We start from the raw sequence: 10,484 nt of genomic DNA, 5'->3' as shown, positions 1-10,484 counted from the left end.
GCCACTGGCTTGTATACTGGCTTTTGTCACTCTAATCAGCTGCTGTGATAGACAACACCTGTTGTCCTGGCTAGCCTACCTAGCTGTTGCCTAGCGGTGTTCCACAACGGCACTGTTTTGTTTTGCGCAGCAACAATCTTAACAATCTCCGCGTCGGGGTCTAAAGATTCTCTCTGTCGTGCTGCTATTCCACGGTAGCGACCTTCTCGCCGAACGTTAACCCTTACATGGTATTACATAGCTGTTACACCATTTACTCCATTGTACCTAATGCTATAGATACACTGTGTTGTTACTGAAAAACACTGGAAACCCAACAAGGACCCACCACAAACTTGATCCAACCAGTGCAGAGTTAGCTTCATATCCCAGTATATCCCAATAATCTGGTTAAGTGATAAACTTGGTTAATTGAATCAAAAGTAAGTGGTAAACCTTGGAATACTCCCAAGTTTGTATTGTATTAATTTTGTGTTGACATGAAAGTCAACATTTGGATGAAATACTACTGGTGATACAGAACAACACATGAGAAACTGCGCATAAGTTTATTAGAAAATACAAGATGCATTTAAAGGTTTCACAATGCCTTGCAAGGGTCCAAAAAGCTGATTGCCTGTAAAATGAAATGATACACTAGACCACACCTGCACTCTTCAAAATCAACAGCAGTCTTCTGAGACGTTGTGCCAATTGGAATATCACAAGAAAATGTAACTATACTAATAGTATAAAAAGCAAAAGATCATGCAGCAAAGCTCAGTGGTCCTACTGCAAAATACAGAGTCACTTACAACCATTTCTGAATACCATCATTACTTTAAATCAACACAACCATTTTCAAAAAAATAAACACATATGTAAATTTGCTGAATTTGAAATGTACTATTGGGACGAAGCATTGGCTTCCATGATACACATTCTTTTTTTAAAATCATTTAACCAAAATGGAACCACAGGAAACGTTTGCAAAATGGCTGATCATTTTCAGTAAGCGCTTCATTGTGGCTACATTTATTTGTAATGTTGGCCACGTCTTAAAAGTCAAAGTTCCCTCCTACAGAAGAATCATATGTCACGATACATGCACATTCTACATTGAAGGAAATGTTTCATTTTATTTCATGTGTTTATGTCGATAAATGTGCTATGCAATGCAATGCATTATATTTGTACTTAGTGTACTGTAAGATGAATGTGAAGCTATGCCTTATCTACATTTAGGGCTGGGCTGTTTAATCATAATAAAAAAATAAAATTAAAAAATAAATGTATATAAACAAGAACATGTCGAAATGCGTGTCAATGAAAAACGACGTTGTTGTTGTAACGATGTGACCTGTCTAAACTACCTGCTAGTCATACGTACACTGTATGACAAGACAGATGGTTTAAACTAGTGAATTGATATGATGGTTCAGTTTATCATTAAGGATCTTATTCACACATACCCCTCTGAAGATAAACTATTAACTGAGCAGAAAGACGGATGAATAAGGCAGAACAGGAATCCACACACGTATGATATGACTATGATTTGGTAATATTTGGATAGTACGACCAATTGGTCCAAATTAATGACATGTAATGAATTTATTCATGATTAATAAAATGTTAATACCAATGTGCAGGTAAAACTTCTTAATGAGCAGTGCCATTATGTTTGTCATTAAGTTTGCTGCTCCAGATGTGTACCGTAACTACAATGAATTAGAGCAGTGCCCTGTTACAAATGTTGTTCACTCTTTAATTCCCAGCCCATGATGATGGCCAATGACGCAACACTGCAGCGAAATTTCATCACAACGACATTAAAAAAAAGACAATCTCTGCGGATCAGGATTTCACAATTCTGCTCACGGGTCAAACACAGTCGCAAATGATCACTGCACAGGGGTGGCTCACTCAAGCATGCGCATGACGGAATTGGCACATTGTGATACAACACTCAGCCAATGTGTATATGTAGCCTATGTATGTTTGCGTGTTTGAAATGTAGGCTGTGATGATGATGATGACATTTTACATTATTTACACGGGTACACGTGTCTGAGAGGAAGCAAAAAAAAATTACCTGAGGAAAACAGGCATGAGGAATCCATCTGAAAATACATTTATAGTACATTGTAGAGTAACGCCTTTCTTCATTCTCTCCCTCTCCTTAATTCTTGTGTTGATAATCATCCCTGTGTGCTCCTAGACATCGCCCTGTTATACAAGTAAATATGCACGTACATCACTTTCATTGGTTACAGTACATAAACAAGCTGTTTTTTGAAGCGCCCCTACCTCCCACCCACGCCCACCCCAACCCCCACGTATGAACCTTCCCTACACTAGCCTATCACCCTGTTATATGTACACCTCTCTCATATGCCATCATGTTTTGTGCAGGAGCCCGTTTCCCAAAACCATACTTGGTAGCTAACTTATCCTCTGTCAAGGTTGCAATACAATGCCCCATTGCCAACTACTTAAGTTGCTGACTAGCTACTAGCTATGGTTTTTGGAAATGCGGCCCAGGTGAGTGGAGTAGAGCAAAGTGGAGTTGCTGTATGCATGTATGTATGTACGTATGTACGTATGTATGTATGTATGTATGTATGTATGTATGTATGTATGTATGTATGTATGTATGTATGTATGTATGTATGTATGTATGTATGTATGTATGTATGTATGTATGTATGTATGTATGTATTTATTTATGTGCATGTATGTATGTATGTATGTATGTATGTATGGATGTATGTATGTATGGATGGATGGCTGGATGGATGGATGGATGGATAGATGGATGGATAGATGGATGGATAGATGGACGGATGATGGAGGTGGAGGTGGAGGTGAAGGTGTGCTCGGCTCTATTCTCTACTCGTCCCAGTCCTTCTTGATCTGCAGGTTCCACTCCCAGGAGAGGTGGTCTGTCTTGTCGTCGTCTGTGAAGTGGGACTTGATGTGGTAGCCGCCGCGGACCAGCATGCCTTTGGGCGCCTCCTCCACCGGGGTCAGGAACTCGTGCTCCTCCACACGCGGCCCATAGCTTCCCACCATGTACACTGCCTTGTCCACTGCAGGAAGGAGACACAACACACAACATAAGGACTCAAGGACATCAATAAGACTACAGTAACACTACAGAACTACAATATGTAGTCTTCCTTGCCCACTGCAGGAAGGAGACACAACAACACACAACATAAGGAGTCAAGGACATCAATAAGAGTACACAATGGTGTAGTCTACCTTGTCCACTTCAGGAAGGCGACACAACACTCAACTTAAGATGTTAAAGACATAATTATATATTATAACACCTATATCATTACCTCCGCCAAGGAGGTTATGTATTCGGTGCATTTTGTGGAGTTGTTGGAAATGACAAAAGGAACAAGTGATTAAAATTTGGTGGTGATGCGGAGCACGATCCGGATCCAGGACTTAAAAAAAAAGATTCTTCACCATTGCGGGATAGGGTGAATTCCAGTTTCTAACTCCACAGAAACAACGCAGACAGACTTGAAAAAAAAAATAGAGTGTAACATAGTCAAATGCTTTATCAAACAGCTTCCTTGGCGGAGCTTTGCTCTCTCTGAGTGCATTTCTAGCTATTTATTCTTTTTTTTTGTTGTTCTTTATTTTTGTTGTATTTTTGTTGTTGTTCTTTGTTGTTCAAGTAGGCCTCTTGATTGTACAGGTAGCCTACAACCAGCTCTTATGGTGCATTCAAAACCCAATCCAAACTAGAAGGAGATCGCACTTATCCAACCTCCTACGACAAAAAATGCTCTGGAACGCAGGTCGAAGTGAAATATCCTACTAGCAAACTGAGGGGAACTCGAACTACTCCTACATGAACAAGTTGAAGTCGGATGATAATGGCAGCGGCAATGGACCCGTTATTTGGCGTTGCAACTAGTCAGGTCAAGAGCAATGCAAGTACTTTCTGAGTTCCCGCAAATACGGGAACTCCTTTCACTTTCTCGGGAAGCAAACAACCATAAGCAAACCAAGGGAGGTGGGTCAACCATGCCGTTTGGGAAATGTTAATTGTTATGCTCTTGGTCAGACCAAGTCTCGAAGAGATTTGAACGTCGATGAAAATCAGGCTAACAATTTATACCATTTATAGACATGTTTTGGTCCCAGTCCAGTCCTGAATCATGACATTGTGAGATATAAGGTTATTTGAAGGACCACTTTTGACAATGCGTCTTTGCCCATAGGCCCTAGCCTGGGCAAAAGCAGACTTTTGACTCAGTCAAACAGTCTGGCGAAAGCTAAGAGGAATCCGTCTCCGTGGATCCGGATCCGGGATTTTTTTATTATTATTTTTTTACAAGATTCTTCACTAGATAAGGTGAATTTTGACATTTCAGTTTCTAACTCCACAAAAACAAGGCAGAAAGACTTGAACAAAACTAGGGTGTAACATAGTCAAATGTTCTATCAAACAGCTTCCTTGGCGGAGGTCTGCACTCTCTGTGTGCATTTCCAGTTAATTACCTCTGCCAAGGAGGTTATGTTTTCGGTCGTGTTGGTTTGTCTGTCTGTCTCTCAGCAGGATAACTCAATAAGTTATGAGCGGATTTTGATGACATTTGTGGAGTTGTTGGAAATGACAAAAGGAACAACTGATTACATTTTGGTGGTGATCCAGATCATGATCCGGATCCAGGATTTTTGTTTTTTTCACCAATAGGGATAGGATAGGGTGAATTTTGACATTCCACTTTCTAACTCTACAAAAACAAGGCAGAAAGACTAAAACAAAATTAGGTTGTAACATAGTCAAATGTTCTATCAAACTGCTTCCTTATCAAAATGCTTCCTTAGCGGAGGTCTGCACTCTCTGAGTGCATTTTCTAGGTAATTAATAGAGTAATGTGATCTCAAACACAGTATTTTCAGATATGTTTAGCTTTTAATCTTGTCCTCTGAGGTAGGAAGCATATCCAAGAATTCTTTCTTTCTTTCAAACTTTGCTGAAAACATTGTTGAGTGCCTGTGTGGGGATGGCCCGTGTGCATTCTTTAGAAACAAAAAACCTTAAGCATGTTAAACAAACATACTGGACTTATCAGACCCCTCCAAGATGCCAACTGCAACCTCTCTGGCCAAAGCGGTTTAAACATTTACGCAAGATAAAATCGAAATTCTCTTGTTGTGAGCTTAGGCCGAACTCAAGAGGCAGAATGAGTCAGTAGTGTTTAGGGAACTGATTCTTGGCACACCCTACTGGTTTGGTCGCATTTGTAAACATGCCACCTCCACACGTTTCCACCAACCAATATAAGGGACAAGCGGCAAAAACAACAGGGAGCTGAAGAATAAGAGTGGAAGTCCTTGCCTCTCAAGCCTTTCCTGTAGGTCAGATGGACGTACTTCAGTCCAGACACAATCTCTCTGTTGACCTGTAGTATTTAAAAAAAACACACACAAACAAGTAATGGGAGTTAGGTTAGCATTACTGTAAAAGGAACACGATTGTCTGCAGTTCTACAGAGCTACCAGCAGATGGCGTCTTTGACAACCATATTGAGTAAACACTTCAGCATCCTTTTTCTCAGTTCTACTCACTCAGGGGAAGCTGCCTCCCCGCTCCACTGCTCAGGAACACATTAAGCATTGTAGGCATCAATTTAATTAGCCACTTTCACTCTGTCCCTCATTCCAAAAGTACTCCGTCTCTTTCGCTCAGCTACTCCCACTCAATTCGGCTGCTTTCGGGACGGATCATTCTGTCCCCCTCGCTCAGAGCTAGACGGGAGTGGGAGATATCAGAGTCGGAAAACTCATTTTTTTTCTTCTGGATCCAAGCAGGCTTAATTGAACAGCAGGGAGTGTTTTGTACTTTCCCACAATTCACACTCGCATCACTAACCAAACTCCAATGGCAGCATGCAGGGCTGCTGACAGCTTTGGCCGGGCCTGGGACAAAGTAGTCTAAAAGCCCCCCGTACTATACAGCGTAATGGGGACCCAATTCTGGGCCCTCCTCTGGCTGGGCCCTGGACAACTGACCCCTTTGTCGTAATACCCCAGGCGCCCTAGCACCACCCATCAGCACCAACACACCTTCCAGCTCTATTTGTTACCCCCCAACTTGCTTCGTTTATTTACACCCCCCCCCCCCCCCCCACACACACACCACTTCTTAAAAGATGCTTCACGATAAGACACCATTTTAGTAGCAGCAGCAATCCCAAGCAGCCAAAGGCATGATATTTCCAGAGGAACTACAGTAGAGTGCACCAGCACACAAGGGCACAAAGCCAATCACACAATTTGTTTATGTGCAATCGTTTTGTTTGTGTCGGTGTATGTGTGGAAGGGGTGTTTATTTGTGTGTGTGTGTGTGTGTGTGTGTGTGTGTGTGTAGGGGTGGTGGGGGTTGTTTGTGTGTGTGCGTGTGCGTGCGTGCCTGCGTGTGTGTGTGTGTGTGTGTGTGTGTGTGTGTGTGTGTGTGTGTGTGTGTGTGTGTGTGTGTGTGTGTGTGTGTGTGTGTGTGTGTGTGTGTGTGTGTGTGCGTGCATGCCTACGTGCGGTTATTTTAGGAGTGTAATAGTCTAGTAGCTTGGGAAAGCCTCTGCATGTTTATGCATGCTCTTGATGGTGCTGGGGTCCTCCGGGACCCAAAACCGTTGGAGAGGGAAGGCGACCTCATTCATTTTCATACACACTCTTGAACCCTCATGTTTAAACATATCAGCCAGTACAGGCCGGCTATTTTGGATATCAGAGGGGTTTCTGGGGACACAGAGGAGCCCTAGCCAAACTCAAGAGGGCCACAGAGGCCTGCAGTGCCGCTGCCGCTGCCGCTGCTAATGCCGAACCGCCAAAATGCGCTAAATTCCACCCAATTTCAACAAATTGCATTGTTTTCTATGGGCACAAAATGGCTTAAAAAAACGCCAAATGGCCAATTTTTTCAATTTCTACCCGCAGACGCTCATCCCAAGTAGCCCAATTGGGCGGGCACCCGCCCAATCTGGCAACACTGCTGTTGAGACTTCCAGGGACTTTACTAGACATCTGGGGTGCGTTTCTCGAAACCATAGTTGCGAACTATGTTAGCTACTTTGTTGTGTCCAATGCAATTTCCCATTGACAACTATTGAAGTTGCTAGCTGGCTAACAACTACGTTTTGAAGAAACACACCCCAGAAACACACCTACAAAGGAAAAGGCAGTAACAGCATTGTTGTTGAAAATGAGCTACTATGGTTTTAATGACACATCAAGATATGACGTTAAATAAAATGATTAATCTGCATACAATGTAAAGTGACAAGTCTGTCACATGTGAATCGTTTTCAGTTTGGAGCTCTGTACCATTACTGCCTTTTTACTTTGCAGGGCAGTGATACTTTGTAAACATAGTCATGCACTCCAGAACAATAATGAGTGTGAAATCCAATAACGTGCTTCCATGCCAGTTCATTGACTGTCACAATAATACAATTGTATCGCAAAACATGCACAGTGAATTACATGCAATATGCATGACAGACAGTTATTTCAGTTCCGCTCAGTGGTACTGCACTGCGAGTTACTGGTGTGTGATGAATGCACTGAAAGCCAGGCCTGGGTGCCGAGAGCTAATGTTCATCTCACCTTGAAGTGAATTTTCACCCTGTAGTCAACGCCTTCCTTCATGGTGAAATTCGCCTTCTTCAAAGCCTCCAGATCACCTGTGAGGGAGAGAGAGAGAGAGAGAGAGAGAGAGAGAGAGAGAGAGAGAGAGAAGATAAAGAAGAACACCTGTCAGACTCAGTCACTATACTGTACACAGAACCAGGGGAGCCGACAAGGGGGGACAAAGGGGTCAATTCTCCCGGGCCCAGGGAGATGGGGGGCCCATAATTGGGTCCTTATTACAATTAATATTTTGGGTAGGGGCCCTTTCAAATGATTTCGTCCTGGGCCCAGCCAAAGCTGTCAGCAGCCCTGCACAGAACAGTACATGACACTCAGATTCTTTTCACACCTCCACCTGCTCGGTTGGAAAGAAGGAAAGGGGAAGAGAGAATAACAAGGCAACAAACACACACAAATGGAGAGAGAGAGAGAGAGAGAGAGAGAGAGAGAGAGAGAGAGAGAGAGAGAGAGAGAGAGAGAGAGAGAGAGAGAGAGAGAGAGAAGACATAAAGCACAACGTGTAGAAAGATATAGAAAGACGAAAACCCCTGCTTCCTGCATTTCAGCAGCAGTGTTTTTTGTTTAGTTTTTTTCTTTTCAATTTTTCCCCTCGCAGTTCATTGGGTTCATCCGACATAAAAGCTTTCCCACCAATAAGCCAACAGAATAACTGCAGCGTTATCAATTTATCTCTGAAATTTGCCTTAAGTGGTCTGTAATGGATGCAGAGAGATGGAGAGATGGAGAGATGAACGAGAGAGGAGAGAGTGATGCAGAGACAGCAAGAGTGATAAAAACGATCTGTTAAAAGAAGAAGAAGAAGGAAAAAATCCCTTCTCCTCTCTACCCTGCTACTTGCCAGTAAAAGCCCAAGAGTAGACATTAGCTGCCAGAAATGCTCTGTCCCATATTACAAAAAAGAAGAGAATTGGAAAATGATTATTAAAAATAAAAGAGACAGGACAGAACTCCCAGTTGCTTGTTCATTTCAATCTTTGGTTGTTTCAGTCTTAACCTTTTTCAGTGGCAACAACATTTCTTACCGAATGAGCGCCCAGCTGCTCTTTACTTTTGTTGAATTGAGTGCGTTATGAAGCTAATTTTAATTAGAAGATTATTCAAACATGGACTATACAAATCCTACACGTTGAGTACTTCTTAAAGGGGCATTCCACCGGTGGAGACATGAATATGTATTGAAAGTGGGTCATATATGTAGTATCCCCAGTTCCACAGGTCACACCCAGGCAGCTCTGCCAGTGACTTACTGGAGCCTCTATAGCCCCATACGACTTCTGTTGCTGTCGCCCAACATTGACGAAGCACGTGAGCGAGAACTTGTTGTCACGATGTGGGTGTTATTAAATACAGCGCATTTAAAGTCGGCCACAAATATGAGCGAGACGATGAGCTCGCAGCAGTTTGCTCTACTAACGCACCACGTGTGAGGAGTGGGGGGACAGGCAGTAAGGAGGAGCTGAAGTGGAGACCTGTGCAAACTTGTGTAGGGGTGTGAGACAAGACTCATATACACACGTGAGTGAGTTGTTGACCAACCAGTTCATGGGCGCGTGACCTCGGAGGCAGTCTGCAGGCGAGCGTTGAAGGGGATAAGCAACTGCAGAGGTTGCAAGATCTGACTGCAGTCGCATTCATCCCGCGATAGTTTGACACCATGTGACATGTCACCTCGTCGACGCAACATCGACGAAATTTCGAAGTTTGACAGGAAATCTAACCGTCATGCAGCATTTTCATCCGGGGTGCATTGCTGTCTAAATGTGCATGCATGCGTTGACGACAAGTCGATCGCACCTAATGCCAGTGATTTCAAAAGCACTGGCACACTGATCTGTGATAGGTCTGTTAGCCCATTAGGTCCAACCCCCTATGGGCGGGGTTGAAAGGGTGGGAAAAACGCTTTGGGCAGCATGCCCTTCATCAGACATGACCAAAGTTGTAATGACCAAGTCTTAATGTGTGCTCTTGGTAATGTCGTAGCAATGTTGTTATGTGATGGTTGAGTCTTTTAAGTAAAGAGTGAATAGGCCTGCCACGGACACGCCCATCTGCGCAGAAGCTATGTTCCATATACTGTCTGCATATCTTTTTGCATGTCCTGATGCTCCAGTTACAGTCTTCAAGCCAACCTCTCTCTGTCTCTGTCTCTCTCTCTCCATATCAATCCATCCATTCATACATCCGCTCACTTGTGAAGCAGTCTCTGCAGGCACAGGATTTGAACATCATGTACATGGACTATGTCCATACTGTCTTATGTCCATGTATGAGTACTGTCTATGTCCTCACCTTGATTAGTCTATGTCTGCATGGGAAAGCAAGAAACGTAATTTCAAATTCTTTGTATGACCAGTGCATGTAAAGAAATTGACAATAAAACCAACTTGACTTGATGTTTTCTCGTGTAATGTAAAGCACAACATTTAATTCCTACTGTGTAGGTATTACCATTGCCTCCTTTTCTCCAAGTGTCACAGGTTCAACTCTTGCAGCATAGCAGGATGTAAACCATGTAGGTCAAATTAAGTCAAATTTAACTCTATTTCAGATAACATTTGGTCCCTCTCAAAAATAGTGTTAATTTTACACTTTGGTCCGTGTAACATTTTTAAAAGTTGATGCAATTGTAAATATCACACGTGAAAACGCTGGCGGCACCTGGAGCAGAATGGGCAGCTAATAGTCTTGCTGTAGAGCTGAAATTACTGTATGCTGGCCATCTGCAAAATTTTACACTGACGTTTAACTCCACTGACTCTCCACAATGTTGTAAATACTCTGGAATTATACAAGCTTTCTCTGAAACATGAACACCCCATTTT

General features: G+C 42.8%; 1 protein-coding gene across 2 annotated transcripts in view; it reads right to left on the bottom strand.

Annotated features, from left to right (window-relative positions):
* Positions 1 to 534: 534 nt before the first annotated feature.
* Positions 535 to 10,484, bottom strand: part of arhgdig (Rho GDP dissociation inhibitor (GDI) gamma) — an 86,558-nt gene continuing 76,608 nt past the window's right edge. For both annotated transcript variants that reach the window (XM_063188244.1, XM_063188251.1), the window contains exons 4-6: positions 7,618 to 7,694; positions 5,351 to 5,414; positions 535 to 3,071 (exon numbers count right to left, since the gene is read on the bottom strand). In XM_063188244.1, coding sequence (XP_063044314.1) covers positions 2,872 to 3,071; positions 5,351 to 5,414; positions 7,618 to 7,694 — 341 coding nt within the window. In that variant the 3' untranslated portion in view covers positions 535 to 2,871. The remainder of the gene's footprint in view (positions 3,072 to 5,350; positions 5,415 to 7,617; positions 7,695 to 10,484) is intronic.

This window comes from Engraulis encrasicolus, chromosome 2 (assembly GCF_034702125.1).
Source record: "Engraulis encrasicolus isolate BLACKSEA-1 chromosome 2, IST_EnEncr_1.0, whole genome shotgun sequence".
NCBI lineage: Eukaryota > Metazoa > Chordata > Actinopteri > Clupeiformes > Engraulidae > Engraulis > Engraulis encrasicolus.
The sequence above is the reverse complement of the archived record's forward strand: the minus strand, read 5'-3'. Positions and strand labels throughout refer to the sequence as shown.